At 46.5% G+C, this 26,744-nt stretch overlaps 1 protein-coding gene and 2 long non-coding RNA genes across 4 annotated transcripts; all 3 read left to right on the top strand.

Moving 5' to 3' along the window:
* EXOG (exo/endonuclease G) lies at nucleotides 1-26,744 on the top strand. 2 transcript variants are annotated; one of them, XM_007517210.2, is made up of 6 exons: nucleotides 1-172; nucleotides 2,484-2,633; nucleotides 4,362-4,501; nucleotides 7,296-7,372; nucleotides 10,347-10,461; nucleotides 25,406-26,744. In XM_007517210.2, the coding sequence occupies exons 1-6, from the start codon at nucleotides 13-15 to the stop codon at nucleotides 25,865-25,867; spliced, it is 1,104 nt and encodes a 367-aa protein (XP_007517272.1). In that variant the 5' UTR covers nucleotides 1-12; the 3' UTR covers nucleotides 25,868-26,744. The 2 variants fall into 2 exon arrangements, with proteins under 2 accessions (XP_007517272.1, XP_007517277.1); XM_007517215.2 differs by lacking the exon at nucleotides 2,484-2,633.
* Nucleotides 10,468-21,052, top strand: LOC132535282 (uncharacterized). Its single transcript, XR_009547054.1, has 3 exons — nucleotides 10,468-10,619; nucleotides 19,683-19,796; nucleotides 20,936-21,052. It is a non-coding gene; the product is annotated as an uncharacterized LOC132535282 (long non-coding RNA).
* LOC132535283 (uncharacterized) lies at nucleotides 10,628-15,477 on the top strand. The gene is made up of 2 exons (XR_009547055.1): nucleotides 10,628-12,682; nucleotides 13,117-15,477. It is a non-coding gene; the product is annotated as an uncharacterized LOC132535283 (long non-coding RNA).

Raw genomic sequence — 26,744 nt, 5'->3', positions numbered from 1 at the left:
CCCTTACGCAAGATGGCGGCTAAAAGTTTCGCTTCCCGCCTCCGGGCTTCCCGGCGCTTTCTGACCGGCTTCGCGGCGGGAGCCGCGGTGGGCGCAGTGGGCGCGGGGCTCACTGCCATCCGGCTTCTGCGGCGTCGGGGTGCGGAGTCGGCGCGGGCGGGGGAGCCCGAGGGTAAGTGTGCGGGACCCTCCCCGCCAGCCCTCGGCCGCGGCCCCGACTCCGCCCCGCGTCTCTCCAGCCTGGTTGCTGCTGCTGTTTTGTTCTCGAAGAAAATTTTCCTGCTTGTTAGAGCGAGAGCCAGGGCTCAGCGCAGCCTTGGCACGAGGTGGTGCTGGGGATCGAACCTCGGTCCCTGGGCCGCAGCTCTGCAAGTCGGGCGACCGCCGCGCACGCATGTTCCTGTCCCCCCGCACCCGCCCTCCATCGCCCAGATATTTATGATATAGCGGCGAAGTGCGTTTTAATGCCTTCCTTTTTTTAATTTTTTTTTTTTTTTTGCCTCCAGGGTTATTGCTGGGGCTCGGTGCCTGCACCACGAATCCACTGCTCCTGGAGGCCATTTTTTGCCCTTTTGTTACCCTGGTTGTTTTACCATTGTTGTGGTTATTATTATCGTTGCTAATGATGTAGTTGTTGTTGGATAGGACAGAAATGGAGAGAGGGGGAGAGAAAGACAGACACCTGCAGACCTGCTTCACCGCCTGTGAAGCGACTCCCCTGCAGGTGGGGGAGCCGGGGGCTCGAACCGGGATCCTTATGCGGGTCCCTGCGCTTTGAGCCACGTGCGCTTAATCCGCAGCGCTACCGCCCGACCCCCTACCTTCTCCTTTTAAGTTACAATCTTTATTTAGTTACTGGATAGAGACAACCAGAAATCTAGAGGGGAGAGAAGATCGAGACTCCTGCAGCCCTGCACACCTCGCGTGAAGTTTTCCGCCTGCCAGTGGGGGCCGGGGGCTCGAACTCGCGTCCTGGCGCCCTGTATTGTGTGTGCACTTAACTAGGTGCGCCACCCCGGGCCACACCACGGTGTTTCAAGAGCCCTTGTTGGGGCCTGGTGGTGGCACACCTGGTTTAGCGCATGTATTACAATGCACAAGGATCCGGGTTCGAGCCCTCGATCCCCACCTGCAGGGGGAAAGCTTTGCGAGGGGTGAAGCAGTACTGCAGGTGTCTCTTCCTCTTTATCACCCCCTTCCCTCTTGATTTCTGGCTGTCTCTATCCAATAAATAAAGATTAAAAAAAAAAAGAGTCCTTGTGTGTGTTCTGGGCATGACGGTCAGTATGTTCGGAGAACTCATATGCACTCAGTCCCTTTGGGTGAATGAGTGAAGCCATGCAGCTTTCTGGTTTAGTAGTTAATTGCCCTCATTCCAATGAAAACCACCCACTCGGGTGATATATATATATATTTTTTAATTTTTTAAAAAATATTCCCTTTTGTTGCCCTTGTTGTTTCATTGTTATAGTTATTATTGTCGCTGTTGTTGGATAGGACAGAAAGAAATGGAGAGAGGAGGGGAAGACAGAAGGGGAGAGAAAGACAGACACCTGCAGACCTGCTTCACCACCTGTGAAGGGATACCCCTGCAGGTGGGAAGCCGGGGGCTCGAACCAGGATCCTCACGCCGGTCCATGCACTTTGCGCCACCTGCGCTTAACTCGCTGCGCTGCCCGGACTCCCAGGGCGATTTTTTTTTTTTTTACTTGTACCAAAACTATAAAGAGCTCAGGTCCTACACTTAATCACATGCAGATTTAATTTACTGCCTCTGTACTTGGCAGGTAGTGAGAAGACTCCGCAGATGAACCAAAAAGGCTTTAAGAGAGTTATTTTGAAACCAGCTCTCTGTTGCCTGCGTGCTTGGTTTCTCTCCGGAGCCAGACGTTTTACAGCAGCCTTCCTGCAGCACATACACTGGACTCTTTCTCAGCTCATCATGGCAGCGACTAGTGATGGGGTTTTCCTTTGACTGCTGCTATTTTATTTATCTGTTTATTGGAAAGAGACAGAAATCAAGAGGGGAGGGAGAGGTAGAGAGAGAGACACTTGTAGCCCTGCTTCATCATTCCTCAAGCTTCCCCCTGCAGGTGAGGACCAGAGTCTTGAACCTGGGGCCTTGCCTATTGTAATGTGGGCCTCTCCCTAGTGTGTCACTATCTGCCCTGACTGCTACTTCATATATATAGTATTGTGGGGGCAGAGGTTGAGAGATTTGAAAGATCGATAAGATCCCCTTCTTATTTAAAAGTTACTGAATTAGCGACCAGTTGTCTTGTGGGCGCTATAGGGAAGCCGGGATTTTGCCTGCTCTTCTTTCCTTTGCAAAAATGAAACCTGGTTGGTTAGACTTGAGCTAATCCTTTGTAAATCTCACCCCTCTCCATTATTACTTTGTGTGTATGTGTTTTTTTTCCCTAATAAATCACATTCTTTTTTCTTCTTTTTTTTTTTTTTTTTTTTTTTTTTTTTTTTTTTAGGTCCTGTAGAAAAGGCTGTCTTGGAACAATTTGGATATCCTCTGACTGGAACAGAGATTAGGTGCTACACTAATCATGCCTTGTCTTATGATCAGTCAAAGCGAGTGCCTAGATGGGTTCTTGAACATATTTCTAAAAACAAGATAACGGGTAGGTGAATAGAAACACAGGCACCTGTGGAAAATGTTTCCAGAGTGAGGACAGGGAAGGTTATCGACAACCATGACCCTTTTTTATGGCATATAGAGAAATGATGAAGTGTGTGTTGCCCTGGAGATAAGTAGACCCTGCTTGGTGGCCATCGGTCTTCTGTTTGTAGACAGGTTTTAGCAGCTGAGAGGATCTGTATCTTGATACAGAAATTAGAGGGTCTGTCATAAATATGGCAATGACAGACACCATTCATGACCTCTATTAACTTTTTTTTTGGTTATGGTGTATCATTATTATTGTTGTTATTATTACTGGATAGAGACAGAAATAAGCAGAAGTATAAAGGAGAGAAGTAGAAGGAAGGACAGACACCTGCTGCACTGTTTGACCTATCATGAAGCTCTCCCACCGCTAGTGGGGACTGTGGGCTTGAACCCGGGTCCTTTTGCATGGTAGCAAGTGCACCACCACCCAACCTCTCCATTAACATTTTTTAAGTACCTCCAAATGTGTCTGGCACTGTGTTAAGCCCTGGGGATGGATCAGTGACTAGAGCAAGTGTTTTTGTTGTTGTTGTTGTTTGTTTTCTTAAATCCTCCATGGCACTTTCAGTTGGATGAGGGAGGGGTGGGTTGACTTATCAAATAATGGTGAATATGTAATTATAATTGATCACATCTGTCCTGAAGGGGAAAAAATGATTACACAAAGGCATAGATAGTATACTTGAGGGGTACAGATACGATGAGAAACAATAACAGGAGAACCTGGACTGATGATTGAAGCCTCTCTGAGAAAGTAGCTTAGAAGACAAGCTGGCCTTTTCCTAGGTGGAAGAGCTGGATGACCCCTGGAGTGTGGCGAAAAGCATTCTGGGCATAAAGAAAAGAAAAACAAACAAACAAACAACCAGTTGCATCTGTGAAGTCCCCATAGTGGAGAAGACTTGAGCCTTTGGGCCACCGAACGAGGGCCAGAGTGTCCGGAGCAAGGGCGCACACGTGTGAAGTGGGGCTGGAGGCAGGCAGGTGCGGAAGGCTGTGCTTACAAAAAACTCCATTACCAGGTTGGGCAGGTCTTGATATTTAATGTCAGATTGGATTCCAGGTGGATTGCTACACTGTTTACTCATGACATGAACTGACTCTCAACCCTGAGCTATAATGATCATAACTGAGTCTGACCAGTGTCCTAGCTCCTCATTCGGGTGCTTACTTATTACGTATGAGCATTCACAGCTTGGGAGTTATTCTTGTGAATATGGGTTGGCCATTTTCATAAGGGGTTCTTTTTCTAAATTGGGGCATCATCTATTAAGGGTATTACCTTTTACCAGACTTGTGTTTCCCCATTTCATTTGCCTTTTAACTCATTATGTAGACCTCCAAGTGATTCTTTGCTTTAAATCCATGCTGTTTTTTTTTTTTTTTTTTTTTTTATCTAAAAATACTGACAGTGGATGAAGATGAGCCTTTGTGAAGTAGGGTCACTTTGGGAGCAAAAGTCTATGAGAGCTGCACTGAATGGAAAGCCTTTTATTCCTAGACTAGTCCTTGGTTAACTCAGATCAGGTTCTTGCCCAGGAACTTGAGATGGGTGTGCAGTCCAGTCACTGAGCCCAGGGCAGTCAGACACAGCAGTCAGCTGTAGCATGCCTACATCCCTTAGGGGGAGTCCTGGAGAGATCTTCATGCACTGATAACTTGGCCTTTTTGTGTGTTTCAGGTGACGCAGATAGAAAACATTGTAAATTCAAGCCTGATCCCAACATCCCTCGAAGCTTCAGCGCCATCAACCAGGACTATGTGGGAAGCGGCTGGTCACGAGGACACATGGCTCCCGCGGGAGATAACAAGTTCTCACCCGTAAGCTGTGGGTGCGCAGGCAGAGACGCACTTAGCAATTGAAAGCCCAAGGACCGAACCTTAAGCTTAAGCATGTCCATCCTTTCTCTGTGTGTTTTCCTTCCTGATTTTAATTACTTTCTCCCCCGATAGATAGATGAGACATTTTAAAACGAGTCAAGTGGGGGAAACTGAGTTTTATGTGAACTAGGAAGCATCTTGGAGCTAAAGATACTCACTTTTGTATTTTAAAAAATTTCAGACCTATAAAAATAATTGAAATAGGGAGTCGGGCCATAGCGCAGCAGGTTAAGCGCAGTGGCACAAAAGCGCAAGGACCGGCATAAGAATACCGCTTTGCGCCCGGCTCCCCACCTGCAGGGGAGTCGCTTCACAAGCAGTGAAGCAGGTCTGCAGGTGTCTATCTTTCTCTCCCCCTCTCTTGTCTTCCCCTCCTCTCTCCATTTCTCTCTGTCCTATCCAACAACAATGACATCAATTACTACAACAACAAAACAACAAGGGCAACAAAAGGGAATAAATAAATGTTAAAAAAAATCGAAAGGTAATACAGCATACACATCTTGATACATTTACATGTGTGTATGTGTTGACAGGCATGTAAATATTTTTTACTAGTAAAATTACAACATTTATTTCTAAATAAGTTGTTCAGGAGATTATATCATCCAATAATGATGACTTAAATATATATCTATATATCACCAGAATATTGTACCAAGAACTGGATGCAATTGTGTTTCTACATGCTGTACATCTAGCACTCAGTCTGTACTCAGATTTTCCACATTTTCCAAACTATGTTATTCATAGCCTTTTTCAAACTAGCCTGCATTCCGGAGTCACATGTTTCATTTAATCACTGGGTCTTTTAATCTAGAACAAAGTCTCTATCAAAAAGGGAGAGAGCATCTTTTATGACATTGACATTTATTGCATGAGCTATTGGCGATTATTTTCATTAAGTTAATGATTCTCAACCGGAAATACTGGGGATTAAGACACAATTGCTTCTGGGAGCATGGGAGGCGGTAGAGTAGATAAAGCATGGAGTTCTCAAGCATGCCGTCCCGAGTTCCAACCTGCTGTCTTCTGTGCCAGAATGAGGCCTTGTCCTTCCTCATAAGTAAATAAACTTGTAATACATTTCTAGTGCCCAGACATGTAACCTAGATTAGTCAAATCAAAAACCCCTACGAGCTGGAATCTAGGCATTAACTGGTTTAATTTATTATTATTATTATTATCTTTATTGGGTAGAGATAGCCAGAAATCAAGAGGGAAGGGGGTGGTAGAGATGGGAGAGAGATAGACACACACACTCGAAAAGCTTTCCCCAGTCTACTGGTGGGGACTTGTTTTCGCCAGGCTGGCTTCACAGGTGGGTAACAGATGACCAGGGACTCATGGTTGAGCTGTACGCAGTATCTCTTTATTCATGCAGGACGCAGCACAATCTAAGCCGAGCTAAGCTAAACTAAGCTACAAACAATCTTGTCCTTCTAAATATACTAGCCCAGTAGGGTGGGAACAGGATGCAACGCAGAGAGGGTGGAGAGAAAAGTGACTGGTGAAAATCAGAGTGTGACAAGGAGAGGGGGCGGAGCAGGCAAGAATTCTATTACTGAACCACCAATGCCCTGGAGGGAGGGTGGTGCTTGTTAACGGAGGTTATGTAAATAGAATGAAGTGGTTATGTAAATAGAATAGTGTTAAACGGGGGATTTAAACCAAATGAAACAGAAGGGGTTTTAAAAAGCATACCAACAGGGACTGGGGACTCAAACCCAGGTTTCTTGCACATTGTGGCATGTGCTCTCAGGCAGGTGTGCCCTCACCCAGCCTCTGGGTCACAGGTTTTCAAGCAGCTTGGGTTACCCCAGTGTGCTGTCGAGGTCGAGGTAAAACCCCCAAACTGACCTGTATTGAGAAAACTTGCTAAATAAAGGCTTAGGACCAAAATTTCTCCTTAGTTTTTAAATCTTTCATATTTTAGGCCTGAGAATTATAAAGAAAGCTGGCACATTAATTTTATTATTGTTAAACTTTTTTTTAACCGCACAGCACAGGCTTGTTTGTTTGTTTTTTCTTTTAACCAGAGCATTGTTCAGCTCTGGCTGATGGTGTTATGGGGGATTGAGCCTCAGCCTCGCAAGGCTTTGGCAGAACCACTAACACAATCTCTGCCCAAGAACAAACACATTTTCACGTCAGCATTTCACGAATTTATCCATGGAGGTGAGTGAGAACCAGGGCATCTCTCTGGCATGTGGCTCAGGTTCTGAGCCTTGTTCACTGCACAGCCCCCCCTATCCATTTGTTACAGCTTTAAAAACAACTTTTTAAAAAATATTTACTCCTTTTTTGTTGCATTGTTGTAGTTATTATTGTTGTTGTCATATAGGACAGAGAGATATGGAGAGGGGAGGGGAAGACAGACAAGGAGAGAAAGATAGACACCTACAGACCTGCTTCACCGCCTGTGAAACAACCCCCCTGCTGGTGGGGAGCCGGGGACTCGAACCGGGAACCTTAACGCTAGTCCTTGCGCTTTGCGCCACCTGCACTTAACCCGCTGCACTACCACCTGACTCCCTTTGTTATAGCTTTTTTTCTTTATGATCATTGCTGGGCTTTCTGTCCTATAGTATCTGTGGCTTTTGTTTAAACAGTCAGTCACTGGAGACAATCTATGAAGAAGGAACAGTTTCTGTGTAAAGTCTCTGAAAGGGTAGGTATTTCAGTATGCGATCCTGTTTATTTTATTTTACCTTTTTTTTTTTTCTTTTTACAGAAAGCCATGGCTGAAACCTTTTACCTTTCGAATATCGTGCCTCAGGATTTTGATAATAATGCTGGATATTGGAACAGGTGAGGAATGTGTTTTTGAAAGGTGGGTCTGTGGAAGATGAACTATGTGACAAGAAAATGGACTGTTGTGTCCTTTTTTCCAGAAGCTGGCACTCCTGAAGGCACTTTGGATTAGTTTTTTTGTTTGTTTGTTTGTTTGTTTTTTACTGTGTTCAGAAATAGTTTCTCCAGGAGTACAGACTTCAGAATATAGCCTGCCAGTTGGGTCATGCTTGTCCTTGGTCAGAAGTCAGTTCTATTTTTACTCATTCATTCATCTACTCATTCCTTCCTTCATTCATTGGCTAGAGACAGAAATTGAGAGGGAGGAGGAGATAGAAAGACACTTGTAACACTGCTTCACTTCTCGTGAAGTTTCCCCAAACTAGGTCCACACAGATTTGATCAGTTTTTTTCAGTCTCTTTCAATCTTATAGCTACCCCCCCCACTCTTTCTCTTCCCCTCTCTCTGTCATCACCAGGGCTTCTGCACTCCATGCTGACATTTTTTTTTAATTTTTTAAAATTTTTATTTACTTATTTATTTATTTCCCTTTTGTTGCCCTTGTTGTTTTATTGTTGTAGTTATTATCGATGTCATTGTTGTTGGATAGGACAGAGAGAAATGGAGAGAGGAGGGGAAGACAGAGAAGAGGAGAGAAAGACAGACACCTGCAGACCTGCTTCACGGCCTGTGAAGCAACTCCCCTGCAGGTGGGGAGCTGGGGGCTCAAACCTGGATCCTTTTGCCAGTCCTTGAGTTTGGCGCCACCTGCACTTAACCCGCTGCGCTACCGCCCGACTCCCAACATTTTTTTAATGTAGAAAGAAAGGCATTGAAGCTTCTTGCAGCTTGGAGGCTGGTCTTTGGTCGCAGGCATAGCGAAGCTGCATGTTATGCGAGTGGGCATCTTGCTGTCATTCTTTCCCTCTTATAAAAGTCCCTTTGAGGGCTTGGGAGATAGCTCAGCCAGTAGAGGGTCTGCTTCACGATGCCAAGGGGGCGCTGCCGTGCCACCTGGGCAACTCCACAGGCAGTGGCACATGGCTCAGGTGCTTCTCTTTCTGTCTCTCCCTCTCTCCCTCCCTCTGTCTCTCTCTCTCTGTCTCTAACAAATGAATGGAGGCCATTCAGTATAATGCCCTTGTGCAAGGCCCTGGATTCATTACCCAGAGACGCCCAAGAAAAGTCTTTTTAATCTTTCACATTTCTTGTTGAAGATCTAGGATGTTCGTTCTACACAGTTTCCATCCTGTTGTCTAAGTGTCTGTCTGTGGGAATAGTTCCTATTTCCCTCCTAAAGAATAGATGCGGTGGAGGGAAGTGTGCCTGGTGCTTCAACACAGAGACGGTCTGGCCTGCGAGTGCTGATCTTGCTCTGTGTGCAGACTGAGGGCGAGCCTTGCTTGCTCTTGCAACTCTCTCAACTGTAAATGCGTCTTAGATCTCCTTATCATTTTTGCTTAGGAACTAGGAAAGGCAGTTTTTAAAAGATTTATTATTTATGGGAGTCGGGTGGTAGCGCAGTGGATTAAACTCACGTGGCATGAGGCTCAAGGACTGGCGTAAGGATCCTGGTTTGAGCCCCCGGCTCCCCACCTTCACAAGCAGTGAAGCAGGTCTGCAGGTGTGTTATCTTTCTCTCCCCCTCTCTGTCTTCCCATCCTCTCTCCATTTCTCTGTCCTATCTAGCAACGACATCAATAACAACAACAACTACGACAACAATGAAAAACAAGGGCAACAAAAGGGAAAATTAAAAAAGTCAATAAATTAAAAAAAATTATTATTTATTCATTGGAAAGAGAAAGAAGGTGGAGAAAGCCATAGCATCACTCGGGCATAGGTGAAGCTGGGGGTCAAATCCAGGCCCTCTGGCTTGAGAATCTCACATTCTGCCCCCCTGTTCCATCTTCTAGACCAGGCCCAGATTTATTTAAACAACTTTAAAATAAATCTTTTGATTTATTTCTTCTTCTTTTTTTTTTTACACTGTGTAATTGAATCAAGTAGGCAAATAATTCAGAATTGAGGATTGGTTGGTTAATTTCTGTTCAGTATTTTTATTTTTCTAATTGAGGCAGAGAAGTAAAGGAGAGAGGAAAAGAGACACCTATTGCACACCTCCACTGTGTCCCCTCTCTCTGCAAGCCTTGAGACTGGGGGCTCGAACGGGTCCTTGTACGTGGCAAAGTGTACACTCTGCTAGGTACACCACCACCACCCAGCTCCCCACAGAGTTCCTAAATGATTATTTCCAGTGCTAGAAGATTTGTTGTGAGAAAGTTGTCATTTTTTTTTAAGTTAAAATGTCAGGTTACATATAATCAAGTATCGTAGAAATATTCATTACATTAATTCTGCCCTGGAGAATTCCAGGAATGGACACAATGATTCATATTGGAATAGTTAAATAAGGTGTATTCATTTGTTTAAATGATTGGCCATTTTTGAAACACTTATTTGAGGGGTCCTGAGAGGTGGCTCACCAGTCAACTAGTATGCCTTATATAATAGTGACTCTGGGTTTAATTACTGACACCACATGAGAGCAGTGAAGACAGAATGAGCCCAACTTCATGGATGGTAGAGCAATGTTTTGCACTTTGCTGTTTTCTTTTATTCTGCGTAAGAAAAGGGCCAGTGAAGTGGCTCAGTGGTTAGTGTTCGAGAACCTGGGGGTTTTCAGTACCATGTATGTTTTTTTTTTTTTACTTGAGAATTACAGCACAGATAAATAAGAAAGAGAACAGAATCAGATTTCAGTTCTGAAGTGTGCACTGGATACACGGACAGGAAGTGTTTGTGGTTGGGTTAATGTCTGTGGTTAAATCTGGGGAAATAATTGTTGATATGCTTGTGATATTTTGTGCCATCCTCTGGCTTACGTGACTTTCCCAACTTGAGTATTCTTGGCATCTTTCCTAGGGACTTGATCTGATTGGCCTGTCTTCTACCTCTGTCTCTGAGAATACCGCACATTGTCTTTTTCAGGATAGAAATGTATTGTCGGGAACTGACAGAGAGATTCGAAGATGTTTGGATAGTGTCTGGACCATTGACCTTACCTCAGACTGGAAGTAACGGAAAGAAGATCGTTAGTTACCAGGTAGGGTCGCACTCCAGCTGAGGCACTCTGTGCCATCATTCTGGATTCTTCTTCTCCCTTTCGATGTAGCTGAGCCACATCACTGAGCAAATTGACAGGCCTGGAGGATATTACGATGGCTTCAAGGAGCTCGTGGAGGAAGACGAACGTGTCACCAGGTAGTTTTACATTACAGTGTGGCCCGCCCTAGTTGAGATGAGGACCGTGGGTGAGGCGGTGTCACAGAAGGACTGGAGCTGCCTTACCTGGGCTGTGGAAATGTGTGTGAGTGGGATGGCTGAACACAGGAAGAGATTCTGGAACTGCATCTCTGTGGAAGAGAAAGAGTGAGCCGAGTCAGGGGGCGAGCATGGGATGGAGCAGTGTGAGTACGAGCCCACAGCGTTTACTGTCAGCGTGACCCTTGTTCTGGGATTTAGAAATCGCTCATAGAGATGGGAGTCCGTGGCGCAGGACGTACGGATGATGGCGGGCGAGATAGTGTGCTGCTTGCCATGGGGCTTGAGCCTGACTCCCACCATGTGAAGGAAGCTTCAGTGCTGCTGCCTCCCCCTCTCCCTCCCTCCCCTCCCCCTCCCCTCCCCCCTCTTCCCCTCTCCATTTGTCAGGGGTGGGGCGGGGGAGACTGAAGAGGATTTCAGTAGCGGTCAGATGATTAACTTTGTGTCCCAAGATGAAACTTGGGGTTTAATCTGTAGACACAAAGAAGCCTGAACATGCTTTCTCTATGAAAGATGTGGTTTTTGGAAGGTTCTGTAGAAAGTCTTCTAGTAGCAGTGTGTGGAGAGGCAGATGGGGCAGGTAGAAGGTGTTGGCAGGAGAGATTAGAGACAGTGTAATATACAGCCTTGTGACAATGAGCATGGCAGCTGGAGTGAGGACACAGAGGAATAAAGCAACCAGTAGCCTTGAGTTAGTGACTTTCTGGGTGTGGAAGAAGGGAATTCAGGAGCTCGTTCAGGTTTCAGGGAGTTGAACATGTGGGAAGAAAAGCTTTGGGGGCGAGGGGACTGGCAGGTCTGACACCAAGGAGCGGTGCCACATCACATTCCTGGGCCTCCTGTGTGGGGCTGGGCTCAGGCAAGGCAGGGCGCTTCACTGCACCAGCTGTTTCTGGACTCCAGGAATTTGTAGCTACCACTCCCTCCCTCCCTCCCTCCCTCCCTCCCTGGCCCTCCTCCTCTCCCTCCCTGTCTTTCACCAAGATGGATTACATAATGGATCTACCACTCAGTGACAAAATTTTCATCTTTTTTTAGATTTAATAATGATTGACAAGACCATAGGATAAGAGGGATACAGTTCCACACAATTCCCACCTCTGTAGTTCTTCATCCCATCCCCTTCATTGGGAGCGTGGACCCAGGATCATTACAGGGTGCAGAAGGTGGAAGGTCTGGCTTCTGTAATTTCTCCACTGGACATGGGTGTTGGCAGGTGGATCCATATTTCCAGCCTGTTTCTATTGTTCCCTAGTAGGACAGGGCTTTTGGGGTGATGGGGTTCCAGGAGAGAGAGACAGACAGACAGACACTGCCAGCACTGCTTTTCTACTAGTGTAGCAACCCCCCTGCAGATGAGGACCAGGGACTTGAACCTGGGAAGTTAGGCGTGATGATGTGTATGTTCACAACTGCTCCCCCACCCCCCTTAATATTTGAAGCACATCACTTTGTCACGTCTGATCTTTCTGGTTTAATTAAATTTTTTTTTTTTTAACCAGAGCACTGCTCAGCTCTGGCTTATGGTGGTGTGGGGGATTGAACCTGGGACTTTGGAGCCTCAGGCATGAGAGACTCTTTGCATAACCATTATGCTATCTACCCCCACCCTTAATTTTCTTTTCTTTCTTTTATTATTATTATTTATTGGATAGAGACAGCCAGAAATCAAGAGGGAAGGGGTGATAGAGAGACAGAGAAACCTACAAACCTGCTTCACCACTTGCAAAGCTTTCCCCCTGCAGGTGGGGACGGGGGCTTGAACCCAGGTCCTTGAGCATTGTAACATGTGCGTTCAACCAGCTGTGTCACCACCCGGCCCCAGTAGTAGTGTCTTTTAACTGCAGGAATTTATTCTGAGAAATAGTTGTAGGCCCCTTCCTCCTTTTGTAAACATTACAGAGCAAAATTGTGCGAGCCTAGGTAGATCAGTCCATCCCTACCTAGACTGCATGGTACAGAGTCACACTGGAAGACCCGTAGCTAGCAGCGAATTGTTGGTATGCTTCTAAAAACCCCTTCTGTTTCATTTGGTTTAAATCCCCCCTGCTTAACACTGCATTCTATTTACATAACCACTTCATTCTATTTACATAGCCTCTGTTAACAAGCACCACCCTCCCTCCAGGGCATTGGTGGTTTAGTAGTAGAATTATCACCTGCTCCGCCCCCTCTCCTTGTCATACCCTGATTTTCACCAGTCACTTTTCTCTCCACCCTCTCTGCGTCGCATCCTGTTCCCACCCTACTGGGCTAGTATATTTATAAAGACATGATTGTTTGTAGTTAGTTAGTTTAGTTTAGCTTAGCTTGGTACAGATTGCACTGCGTCCTGCATGAATAAAGAGATACTGCGTACAACCCAGCCATGAGTCCCTGGTCATCTGTTACCCGCCCGTGAAGCCAGCCCGGCTAAAACAACAGCGAATGACAGTCAAGGTTGTCCAGGTAGCTTGAGAGTTCCAGAGGAGTCCTGTCCGCTGTCATCACTCTAACGACGAAGCAAGGGCATCAAACCGACTTCCAGCATCACACTTTGAATAGTGGTCTCTGGCTTTCTGCCTTTATCCTGTGGATTGTTTTTAGTTTTAGGATTTTTTTAATTTACCAGAGCACTGCTCAGCTCTGGCTTATGGTGGTGTGGAGTCTTTATAACCTGGGACCTTTGGTGACTCACACATGGAAGGTTTTTTTTTCGTAGAACCATTGTGCTATCTCCCTAGCCCACACTTACTTTCTTTTACTTGGTGACCAGAAGTGAAGTTGGGTTTTTTTTTTTTTTTTTTTTTTGCCTCCAGGGTTATTGCTGGGGCTCAATGCCTGCACTACGAATCCACTGCTCCTGGAGGCCATTTTTTCCCTTTTGTTGCCCTTCCTTGTTGTTTATTGGTGGTGGTGTTACTATTGGTGGTGGTGTTGTTGGATAGGAGAGAGAAATGGAGAGGGGGAGAGAAGGAGAGACACCTGCGGACCTGCTTCACTGTCTGCGAAGTGACTCCCCTGCAGGTGGGGAGCCGGGGTCTTGAACCAGGATCTCAAACTGGGATCCTTCCGCAGGTCCTTGCGCTTTGCGCCACATGCGCTTAACCCACTGCGCTACCGCCCGGCCCCCAAAGTTGGGGTTTTGAACATGTGATACTGCTGAGTGGCCTCCCAGATTACCACCACCACCCACCTTTCTTTTTGCCTGCCTGCCTGCCCGCCTACCTGCCTGCCTTCCTTCCTTCCTACTGTCCTTCCTTCCTTGCTTTCTTTCTGTTTAGACAGAGGGAAAGATACCACAGCACGCTCTTCCAATTACATTGCTTACATGTGGTTTAGTCCAGGGCTCGAGTTCAGGACTCTGTCCACAGTGAAGTCTACTAAGCAAGCTAGCCGCCATCTCTGTTTCTATCTTCAAGTCAGTCTGAGCCCGCTCCTTGCCTCTGCCATGCCCGTTGATTTGCATGTAGTGTCAGTGAGGCCTGTGTACTGTGTCTCCCAGCTGTGGTGCCTGGCACAGCACTCCACAGCAGTGTCGGGCCAGTTTGGGAAGTTGTCTGTATCGAGAGCCCTCTCCAGCCATCTATGCTTCTCTTCCTAATTGTCATCCTACTAGTCAGGAAAGTTTTCTGACTGAACAGTCTGCTAAAAAGCCCACGTGTTTCTGAATTTAGGAGAAACTGCTCTTTTTGTAATTGAAAGGCATTTCTTGAGTGACTGTGCTGATAAACTTGTCATAGGCCTGGCTGCTGCCTACACAGACTTTACAAGAACCAGAGCCATTCTTTGATTCATAACTCGTGGGTGTTATTAAACGCTGGCCCAAACACCATCTTGACTGTCTGTTCTTGAGCCTGTGACTTTTTGAGGGTCCTTGTGCACGGTAAGGGGTGCACTGTACTTGGTGAGCTCTCTCCCTGCCTCCCTTAGAGCTTTTGAATCCAGTGCTCACAACTCCCATATTACAGAGAAGGTGTTCAGTGGGGTACTTCGATTAAACAGTTTCGTCTTGACGCTTCCTTCCCTATGGCATTGAAGCTGTCACTGCTCACTTGAAGTGTAATGGAACTAGTAGTGGATTGCTAAACGTCCAAACCTCAGTGTCTGACTTTGGAGCAGGCGGCCTTGACTTTGTGAGAACCATGAAGCCGTCCACGCGACACGAGAATACAGTATGCAGAGGGATTCAGTGCCCCGCCGCTCATCTCAAGCCCGGTGTTGAGTTTTCTAGTTTTTCTGCTGGTTATTTGTATATCTCAGAGGTAATGAAAGGGTCCTCTGCTCTCCCTCTCAACTTTGACTTGTCCATGTTTAACAGTCTGGGCTGATGCTGCCTTCATGGAATGTGCAAAATTCGCAAATGCCCCTTGATACACCGTCAGTGACATTCACCTTAGCCTTTTACTCACCCGGTGCCTTGCCTTGTGGTGTGTGTGACCCAGGTTTGAGCCCCAGCACCACCACCTGTGAATGCCACAGTGCAGGGGGAGGGAAGCCTTGGTGCTGTGTCTCTCCCTCTCTCCCTGTCTGTCTCTTTTTCTCTATCTGACGTAGAAAGGAATGAGAAAGTCATCTCAGGAGTGGGTAAACCACACATGTGCAAGGCCCAGGCACAACAAAACAAGACAAAAACAATATCAACAGCAGCAGTCATTCCCCCCCCCCCAAGAAAAAAAAAAACCAGAAGCAGCCAGCCTGAAGAGCTATGGTGTACTTACCCCTGGAACATGGGAGGGCGGGGACCTGTGCAGTCTTAACAATCTGGTAACCCACTGTTGGTCACAAAGTAAATAAATGAATGTAAAAAAAAAAAGCTCAGCTGATGAGCGTGGGATTGAATGTCTGAGGCTCACGGTTCAGTCCCCGTCACTGGTGGTGCTCTGGCTTCTCTAACTGTATCTAATGTGGAAGATGTACATGGAAGGGGAAAAAAGCTTACATAAACAGTAAAAAGAACTGTATCTTTGACATATCCATTAGTTGTTTTTGTTTGTTTAGCAGTAGGCATATGTGCCTGTTAGAATATATGCCAGTTAGAATTCCTTAGAACCTTTTAGAGAAGTTGCGTATGTGTTGCCCCCAGACATTCCCTTCTGCCTTAATAGCCATTGTGCAGTGGATGCTGGACATGTGGGATTTAGATTGCTCCGCTGAGGTCTGGCATTTAATCCCCCACACATGTCGTGCAGTCAGGGATCACACATTGCAGTCACCTGTTGTCTTGTTAGCCTCCTTTAACCCTAAAGAGTTGATTCTAAAGATCTGTTGTCTTTAATGACACTGACCTTCCCATAAAGACTACAGGCCAGCTTTCTGTGCTCCTCAGACTGGGTATATTTGCTGTTTGCTCGTGACTCTGTGCTGTGGTTCCTGTCAGTAAGCCACAAGGTGCTCCTCGGGGGGTGACACCAGGGCACTGAGTCAGAGTGTCCTGTAGCAGATGACATTAGCTTTGATCCATTACTTGCCAGAGGTGGTATCTTTCTGCTTTCGTCACAGCTAAGTTACCTTGTTTTCCTTTGAAACTAATCCCTTATCTTTGGAACGCTTAAAGAGTCAATTAGTACAAAACAGTTGTCAAATGACTTTCTTTTTTAGATTCTTTTTAAAAAAAAATTATTATTAGTGACTTAATAATGATCAACAAGATTGTAGGGTAAGAGGGGTACAATTCCATACAATTCCCACCACCAGAGTTCTGCATTCCCCCTGCATTGGAAGCTTCCCTATTCTTTATGCCTCTGGGAGTATGGACCAAAGATCTTTATGGGGAGCAGAAAAGGTTTGGGAGGTGGCCATTGACAGGCTGATCCATACCCCCCCAGCCTGTTTTCTCTTTTTCCCTAGTGGGGCAGGGGTCTGGAGAGGTGGGGTTCCAGGACACACTGGTGAGGTCATCTGTCCAGGCAGGTTAGGATGGCCTCATGGTAGCATCTGCAACTTGGTGGCTAAAAAGCATTAAAATATAAAGTAGAACAGATTGTTTAATAATAAGGAACCAAAAGGTAAGGAAATAGTAGATGAGATTTGGGGTCTTCATGTTGGAAGAAGCTAGCAAGTCTGTTTTAGGCCTATTCCAAGGGGCCCGTGACTTTACTAATTTTTGCCTGAGCCCGACAGCTGGCAATAGCATTACTGTTGTCTGGGAAGATGGTGTTAGAGTTGGGGATAGGACTAGAAAGCTGGATCAGAGCAGAGAGTAGCTCCCAAATATGGGAAAAGTATAAAAATACCATTAACTGTAAAATGACTTTCTTTTTTAGATTCTTAAAAACAATTTGTGTGTGTGTGTGTGTGTGTGTGTGTGTGTGTGTGTGTGTGTGTGTATAGAGACAGAGGAGAAGGAAGGGGAGATAGAGAGGGAGAGAGACACCTACAGTACTGTTTTACTAAGCATGAAGCTTTCCCTGCAGGTGGGGTCTGGGGGCTTGAACCCAGGTCCTTGCATTGTAATGTCTGTTCAGCCAGATGTGACACCACCTGACCCCTTCAGATGATTTTCCCTTTTTCCTTAATTTATTAGTTGACATTTTGCTGTAAGAGTTTTTCCCTTTTTAACAATTTCCTTTAATTGTCATTTTTATTTGATAGGACAGAAAAATAGAGAGGAGAAGGGGGAGAGAAAGGGAGAGAAAGACATCTGCAGCACTGCTTCACCAGCTGTGAGGCTTCACCCCGGCCAGGTGGGGAGCAGGGGGTTGAACCTGGGTCCTTGTGCTTGGAAAGACATCTACAGCACTGCTTCACCAGCTGTGAGGTTTCACCCTGGCCAGGTGGGGAGCAGGGGGTTGAACCTGGGTCCTTGTGCTTGGAAAGACATCTGCAGCACTGCTTCATCAGCTGTGAGGCTTCACCCCGGCCAGGTGGGGAGCAGGGGGTTGAACCTGGGTCCTTGTGCTTGGCAGTATGTGTGCTCAAGCAGGTGCACCACCTCCTGACCCCTTATCTTTTCCTTCTTAATTATTCTGAATTCATGAATTTTTATTTTACTCAGTGAATTTTAATCAGTTCATTGTGTTTCTATTTTGATGTTCCAATTTCCCAGATTTAACTAGTGGGAGCCTCTTTCAGTTGTTCAATTGTTGTTTGGTAGGATATCTTCTTTCTTTCTTTTTTTCTTTTTTTTTTTTTTTTTGGATACTTCCTTTTTTTGGTGGAAAGTGATGTCCCAGGTTCGTTCACCTTGGCCAAACTCAGGCATCAGCCATTTCTCCTAGAAGTCCTGGCTCCTTGTACTGGGCTTGGTGTTTAGAAAGCAGGATGCTGATGACAAGTTGAATCTGGAGTGCTGGGCCTGCTGCTCGGCTTGTCATGTGTTCACCACGTTTATTTTTAGCCTTTCATAGTGGGCGGAGAAAGCCCCGAAGAACATAGTATACCAATTCGGTTGCTTTTCGTGGCTTGCTGCTGGAAGGCCTCTTGCTCCATCTTCAGTATTCCAGTGATGTTTGAGAAGGTTACCTTGGTAAACCTTGGCCCCAAGCAGAGCCGACAGCTATGTCTGGGTGTTGATCTGTGTGTCGGCTGCATGTTGATAGGAGTCTTTATTCCTGGGGAGTAGTAGGAGTCTTCATCATTCTCAGACTCTTAGAAGAGTGAGGTCTACTTTGACATACTCTACACATGTACACCTTTTGTTGGATTTTTCAGATCAAAATTCATTTTAGTTGGAACTTAAAAGTCTTAAGTGTATGTATTAGCATGAAAGAAAACTGTGATCTTGTAGTAAATTGGAAAAGTTGCCTTAGAACTTGCCAGTTTAAGAATTTAGTTGGGCCCAAAATTCTATTTCTATGTATACACACGTACACACATGTAAATTTGGGAGATTTGGTTAAGTAAAACAGACATCGGGCAGAACTTGACAAGAGGAGGAAACAGGAAGAGGCGGTGGTGCGTGTGCCAGGAAGCACTGAGAGTGCTCATGGTGGGAAGAGGCCAGAGGTGACAGGCTGGGGCCAGACTGCAGAAGACGTGAATGCCCAGCTTAACAGAAGCTAGACCTTTTTGTTGGTCATCATCGAGGCTTTGTCAGTCTGGAATGGCTTTCAGAGAGAGAGAGACAGACAGACAGTGAGGCAGAGACAAGAGTAAAAGAGACCACAGCACCAAGGCTTCCTCAGCACATGTGTGTGAACTGGGGTCACTAAGCAGTGCGCTGAGTCTGTTCCTGAGTGATGCTGAGAAAGGAGGCAGCGTTGCCCAGCCCCAGTCACTGGTCTGCTCCTTTCAGGGAAGATTCCTGAATCGTGACTTTCTCTCTCCAAGGAATTGTCCTCTGATTCTCTATGGCGGCTTAGTATCTGCCCGAGGAGTGTTTCGTTTTATCAGATTCTGCCATGTACTATTTCCCGCTTGTTCGTAACTGTACTGTGAGCCTTATTTTAGGGTGACATACCTAGTAATAATGAGATTGTTTGTTTACATGTGTGTCTGGGCAGTGAGGCATGTCCGGGGATCCTCTGGAGAAGTGAAGCAAAGGCGCTGCTGTTTGCTGAGGGCTCCCTAGACCACGCGGCACGGGATAGCTCTGTCCGCGCTCTCTCACTCAGCCTGCACAAGTAGTCCTGATAAAATAAAGTAAAGTAAGTGGTTGTCTTTCTAGGCATAGGAATTGAGGAGTCAGATTGGAGTTACGTATGCTAGGATCCAGATACGGATGTAACTTCTCACAGAAGTCCAGTTGTTCGTAGCGCTGTCCTCGGACACGAAAACGTTCATAGTGCAGGGATTGTCGAGCTCCTCGTTTCCAGAAGCTCAAGGCCAGGAGGTAAAAGATGGTCTGGACGAGGAGCAGTTGCAAGTAGTCTTTGCAAACCTGTGCAGATACAAGAACGGAAAATGGGCTAGGAAGAGGATTCCTTAGAGTGAGGCGGAACTGTCCACTACGATATGCAGACGAGGATCAGGGCGTCAAAGGACTTGAGTGAGTGTGAGCCTAAGGAAAGATTAGTAGCAGTGATTTTATCATAAGTGAGTCATCTGCCAGTTCTAATCAGAATCACCCCTTTATTATAGCTGAGGCCATCCATGGGCTCTGTCTGATGTGCCCGCCTCGAGGAGAGATTGACTGCAGACAAGTGCATGCACCTGAAGACCCCGCCTGAACAGTGTAATTGGCCTGGCCAGAAAGTGAGCTTCAGATTTTGCGGCTTGGTGCTGGTGGTAATATCAGAAGTCCTTACTCTGTGCTTTCCTTCAACTGTGGTTGTCTTGCTTTTTAAAAAAAAAAATTTTTTTTTTAATTTACTTAAAAAAGGAGGCATTAACAAAACTGTAGGATAAGAGGGGTACAACTCCACCCAATTCCCACCACCAGATCTCCATATCCCATCCCCTCCCCTGATAGCTTTCCTATTCTTTATCCCTGGGTATGGACCCAGGGTCATTGTGGGATGCAGAAGGTGGAAGGTCTGGCTTCTGTAATTGCTTCCCCGCTGAATATGGGCGTTGACAGGTTGATCCATACTCCCAGCCTGCCTCTCTCTTTCCCTAGAAGGTTGGGGCTCTGGGGAAGCGGAGCTCCAGGACACACTGGTGGGGTCATCTGTCCAGGGAATTCTGCTGGCATTATGCTAGCGTCTGGAACCTGGTGGCTGAAAAGAGTTAACTTACAAAGCCAAACATATTGTTGAACAATCATGGACCTAAAGGCTGGAATAGTGCAGATGAAGTGTTGGGGGTACTCACTGCAGACTATTAAGTACTTTTGCTTTCAGGTATATATTTTGCCCTAGTTTATGGATACGTGTGAACACATGCTCTAAAAATGTTTTGGGAGTCGGGCGGTAGCACAGCGGGTTAAGCTCACGTAGCGCAAAGCACAAGGACCAGAGTAAGGATCCCAGTTCGAGCCCCCAGCTCCGCACCTGCAGGAGGGTGGCTTCACAAGTGGTGAAGCAGTGTCTGTCTTTCTCTCCCCCTCTCTATCTTTCTCTCCCCTCTTGATTTCTCTCTGTCCTATCCAACAATGACAATATCAATAATAATAACCATAACAATGATAAAACAATCAGGGCAACAAAAGGGGGAAAAACTAGCCTCCAGGAGCAGTGGCTTTGTAATGCAGGCACAGAGCCCCAGCAATAACCCTAGGCAAAAAAAAAATTATTGATTTATTATTATTGTTATTTTTATTATTGAGAGCTACAGAGAGAGAGACCACGTCACTGCTCAGCTCTGGCTTATGGTGGTGCTGCAGATTGAACCTGGGGCCATTGGTGCCTCCAGCATGAAAGGCTTTGTGCATAACCATTATGCTGTCTCCCCAGCTCAGCACCACTTTCTAAATAATCCACCAGCTCTGGATGTTGGGGAAGAGTGAAAACCTGCCTCCGGGGGTGCTGAAGCAGCTCTCAGTGTGGCACTATGAATCCACTGCTCCTGGCAGCCACCCCCCCCCCATTTGATTGTATAGAACAGAGAGGAGGTAAAGAGAAAGACAGACCCTGCAGGCCTTGCTTTGCCCCTGTAGGTGGGGAGCCAGGGGCTTGAACCCAGACCCTTGCGTGGGTTCTTGCACTTAGTACTCTGTGCCCTTTACTGGTGTGCCTCTGCCCGGCACCCTCTTCTGTTTCTTCTTTTTCAACCCTTTTGTTCATTCTTGTATCTTTCTGTGTATGTTTGTCTGTTTTTTGTGGTGCTAGCATCAGCCCAGGGCCTCCTGCCTGCAGCTGTGTGCTCTGACTTGACTGAAGAGTCAGTGATCTTACTGGCTCAGTGCCCTCCACTGCCCGCCGTCCGTCTCCAGTAGAGTCCGCTGTCTGGGAAGACGGCGCTTGTTTCCCTGTGGCTTGGCCGCCTCCCGCCGCCCCGTCTGGAGCAGGAACCCCAGAATGACACACAGTCTGCACAGGGCTGCGTCCCTGCTGTCCTCCCCACACCCCGGGTTCTGATCCTTTATTCCTTTATTCGTCTCTCTCTCTCTCTCTCTCTCTCTCTCTCTCTCTCTCGATTGGTTTGAAGGGCTGCGTCTCTTCACACATCCAACAGTTTTGTTTTGAAAACTTTTCTTACCAGGAGACTGTAACCAAAGAAGTCCATCTGATTCTAGCAGATTTTTGTTTTGTTCTGGTCTCCCACATGCTGCTGCTTAACATCTCACTGAAGGGGCAGTTAGTTGCTCTGTGCATGAAGTGCAGTCCTCTGGCCCCGAGTCTGCGTGTGGGCCACTGTGGGGAGGGGGGAGAGCAGAAGGGGGCACGTTGTTCACTGCCTGGGAGGGACGGAGAGAGGGAGGGAGGAAGGAAGGAAGGATGGACGGACTCAGGCAGGCTAGCATGTAAGAAACCAACCTCTAGGTTGCAAGTGAATGGTGTACACACACACACACACACACACACACACACAGACACACATGGTATATTCTCGTCAATCTCAGCCTGTTTCCAGTTTCTGTTATAATCCTGACGAGAGCTCAATACTTTCTGGTAATAATAGCAGCAGGGCTTTCCTTTGCTAGGTATTTTAGGCCCAGATCCTCTGTGAAAAGTGTCGTTGCTGATTTACTGATACGGTTGGCTTAGTTCATGTCCAGCCCTGAGCCCTTGCTTAGGGTTTCACTTGTGTCCAGCCTGCTTGCTCCTCCTAGAGTCCCACTGTCTGTCTGCCTTGCCTGACTTCATTTGGTCCTCTCTCTGTGCACATGCGTGTTTTCTATCTGCTCCTGTCCCAACCAGCACCATTTTTTTTTTTTGCACCAAATGCAGTTATAGCCCCCCCCCCCCTTTAAAAAAAATGCAGTGAAAAAAGCAAGCCAAGTGCTCTGTAGGTCTTGCAGATCTTGGTCTCTTCTTCAGTGTCGGCATGTTTTGTGCCTTCATGACTACTCGGGGGGTGGGGGGACTGGGCGGCTTCCCAGGGTTTAATCTCAAGCATTCTGCTCTGTGCCCTAGGTTTCACTTTTTTTTTTTTAATTTTCTACTTTTCTCGACAGTGGTAAAAATGTATTGTTTTGGTTGAGCTACCCACAAAGAATAAGCCACAAATATTTTTAGCATCTTTTATTTTTTTCACCTTACATTCAAGGAGGTGTGGGCTTTTTGACTTTTCAAATGGGACTAGTTCCTATTTTACATAGCTTGAAGATGTTTTCCTCAGTTCAGAGGAGATCTTTGGCCGAGATTTTTTTTAACCTTTATTTCTAGGGGTAGTAATTTACCCCTTTTTGTCGATATGTTGTAAGGAGCTCACAGATGAAAGAATAGTAATATGAATTTCAGTGCCTTTGAGGTTTCTCAGAAGTAGTCATGGAAATCCTGTAGTTATTATAAGACATTTTTCTTGAAAACTTAGGAATGGCACGATTGTTTTGCAAGGTAAAGCCATGCGCCTTAAAAATATGGAAGTTTTATTTTGTGTAGAATTTAGTGACCCTGATTAAAAGTGTTTGTTGGTAGCAAGTGGGCCTGACCAATTAATTATCTTTGAAAGTTGCTATTTGTAGACAGTCCTTGACTGAATAAGGGGGGAAAATGCTGTGAAGGTGGGAGGGTGTCTTCAGAATTGGGTGCAGTGATGGCGCATATCCACCAGGTGGCACCACGCCTTTGCCAAAGGGCTGAGTCCTCAGCAGGTGCTTCTAATGCAGCTGCGGCCCAGCCTGCATCCCGGACCCTCCCAGCACCCTTTGCTCTAGTGCTGCTGCTGGTGCCCTGCGTTGGCACCTCAGCACATTCTTCCTGCAGTGGAAGCTGTGTGTGTGGACTCCACTAGAGGGGAGGCTCCTTGAGAGCAAACACCAGCTTGTCTGCATCAGAGCTTATTTCTTTCTGCTTTCCAGAGGTGCCAGGCGTTGGGCGGCTGGCTTGCACTGTGGAATTAGCACCTGTTAGTGACCTGCGGGCTAGCTGTGGACCTCCGGAGAGCCCACTCTTTTTTTTTTTAGGTTTTTATTTTTATTAGGGGGATTAATAGTTTAGAGACAAAAGTAAAATACAGTAGTTTGTACATGTATAACATTTCTCAGTTTTCCGCATAACGATTGAACCCCCTCTAGGTCCTCTGCCATCATGTTCTAGGAGCTGAACCCTCCCCCCCAACCCCAGAGTCCTTTACTTTGGTGCAACATACCAAACCCAGTTGAGGTTCTGCTTTGTGTTTTCTTATTTTTCAACTTCTTTTTTTTTTAAATTTATTACTGGTGACTTAATAATGATCAACAAGATTGTGGGTTAAGAGAGATACCGTCCACACAGTTCCCACCAGCAGAATTCCATGTTTCCTCCTCCCCACTGGAAGCTTCCCTATTCTTTATCCCTCTGGGAGTATGCACCAAAGATCTTTATGGCGAGCAGAAGGTGGGAGATCTGGCTTCTGTAATTGCTTCTCCGCTGGACCTAGTGTTGACAGGTGGACCCATACTCCTAGCCTGTCTCTCTCTTTCCCTGGCGGGGTAGACGAACCCACTCTTGATATATTTCCTTGCCTTGAAGAGTATATTTTCCCTTCTGCACAAATGTCTTGCTGGAGGGGGTGGGGTGTAGTTTTATAAATTTTACTCAGAACTGCACTGACTTCAAAGACAGATACAGAAATCTTGCCTGTGGTTGGGTCTTCCCTGCAGCCCTGGCGTTGGCATTGGCAGTGAGTCCTCCACACGTGCTGGATAGCAGATGTCTGTGCCATGTGGGTAGGGGCCTGGGTAAAATCAGAGCAGAGTATTTGGTACCTCTCACCCCTCTGCCTTATTTGGGCTCTTGCAGCCGGTAGGTGTGACTGGCAAGGAATGTCTGCTTTTACCAAGGGGAAGAGCAGTGTCTTGCGATCATACTGTGGGTAGGCTGCATCATTTTATTGGAGACCATTAAGGAAATGGATGTCCAGTTTGTTTTTTTGTTTTTTGTTTTTTTTTACAGAAAGCAGATACGGCTTTTAGGCCAACTGGAAGGAAATTTGAAAAAGTTTCATATTGATGTTATTTCATTATTACAGCCAACCTGCACCAATAACCTGATTGTTTTCAGGCCTGGCTGTGGTTCCCCTGTAGTATGGCTACCTTTCCAGAGGTGGTTGGAGCGGCATTCAGAGGCTCGTGTGTGTGACAGGGGGCCCAGGAGTGCACAGAGCCATGAGCAAATGGCATTTACATTTACTTGATTTAATTTTAAAACATGAGTTGTGCTCTGGGCGGTACCAGAGATCACAGTGCTGAGGTCCTAGGCCTGACTGTTTTTCTCAAGATTGTTTAGCTCCCTAGTGCATGTGATAAAGTAAGGCTGTGCTTTTTACTTCTAGAGCTGGGAGTTCCCTAACTCGAAGTTGTGACCTTTTAATGGTGAACATAACAAGAGGTTCTGATTATGAGATAAAGAGAAATTGACAGCTTTTCTTGTCCATTAAAAAAATAAAACCACCCAGGACATAAAGCCATGGCATTTCTGTTCTCCAGACTGAGCAGAACGTACGTGTCCTGCTCTGCTCTTTGGGGAGGCATCATTTTCCAGACTGATCCGAGGCAACCTCTGAAATTCCCATCTTCTCTGCATCTGCATTTTGGTTTCTTATTCCCATTGGTGGTTGGAGTTCAGTTGCGTGGGGTGTGGCCAGGTAGAATTTATTCACTGCCTGATTATTTTTACCAGAGCACCACTCAGTCTGACTCATGACGGTGCTGGGGACTGAGCCTGGGAGCTCAGCACTTCACTGGGGTGACTTGAATGCATTTTCAGAACACACCGTGGGTTTCCAGGGGAAATAGGGGGAACTGCTGAGCCCTGTTGACCAGTCTGCTTTGTTTTTAGGTGATTGGCGAGGACAACGTGGCGGTGCCCTCACACCTTTACAAGGTGATCTTGGCTCGCAGAAGCCCAGCCTCCACTGAGCCGCTGGCACTGGGGGCCTTTGTGGTGCCCAACGAAGCCATTGGTTTCCAGCCCCAGCTGAGTGACTTCCAAGTGAGTCTTCAGGACCTGGAGAAGATGTCGGGACTGGTGTTCTTCCCTCATTTGGACAGAACTAGTGAGATCAGGAATATCTGCTCTGTGGATACCTGTAAGCTCTTGGACTTCAAAGAGTTCACTCTGTACCTGAGCACAAGAAAGGTTGAGGGGGCCCACTCAGTACTCAGACTGGAAACGGTCATGGAGAACTTGAAGAAGGCAGGGGTTGAGCCTGATGATTACTTTATGAAGTGCTACACGAAGAGACTCCAAGAGCTCCAGGCTAAGGAGCAGCCAGAAAGCCAGGAGAGGAAGCCATCTTAATCTTCATCTCAGGGCTGGCAAAATAGCTCCCTTGTGCAAACCCAGCCCTCCTGCCTTGAAGGAGGCTTCAGTACTGTGGTGCCTTCCCTCTCTCTGCATCTCTGCCTAAAAAAAGAAAGGAAAAAAAAATACCCAGTCTCAGGTGATACTTGGTATTATCTGCAACGAAGCACGCGTACACTCTTCACGCTACTGCAGTTTGGTGGACTTGCTGTAAGGGGTGATGGAGTGAACTAGGAGCAGTTCACTTGTTAAAGTTACACTTAACCACGTGTAAGGGCCTGGGTTCGAGCCCCCAGTCACCACACAGGAGCACCTGCACAGCAGAAGCTTCTGTTGTGCATGCCTGTGGGGCCATGGGGTTGAACTCAGCGCCCCACACATAGTGAGGCACGTGTGGTACTTGCTGAGTTACCACGTGGCCCCTGGGAACACATGCTCTTAACCAGGAGCCCCACTACGCAGCTCCCTCCCCTGACCCCTGGAGTCCTAGATTTAAGGCTAAAATCCCCCCCCCCCCAAGAGACCTGCCATTTTTGTTCAGTGTTTTATTTGATATGAGGACTAATTATTAAGGAAAGTGACGTATGTGATCTTGTGTTAAGTTAACAAGAACTGTGACCACAAGATGACACCGTGTCCGTGTCCATGTCCTGGATGTATAGTATGTGAAGGCATCTTCCTTTTGTGCCTTATGAATTTTGCAGTGTCTTTGATGTGTCTGCCCAGCCTCCTTGGGAGTCAGTAGCGTGTTTTCTTTCCCTAGGACTCGAGTTGTTTGCCTCTCAGCAAGCCTCTGTCAGTGGTTCTGTACGTGTTACATGCTGGGTCTTGTATTCCTTCACATATGCCAAATAGAAACAGCCATCAAACTGTC

This window comes from Erinaceus europaeus, chromosome 21 (assembly GCF_950295315.1).
Source record: "Erinaceus europaeus chromosome 21, mEriEur2.1, whole genome shotgun sequence".
NCBI lineage: Eukaryota > Metazoa > Chordata > Mammalia > Eulipotyphla > Erinaceidae > Erinaceus > Erinaceus europaeus.
This window is presented reverse-complemented; position numbering and strand designations above follow the sequence as displayed.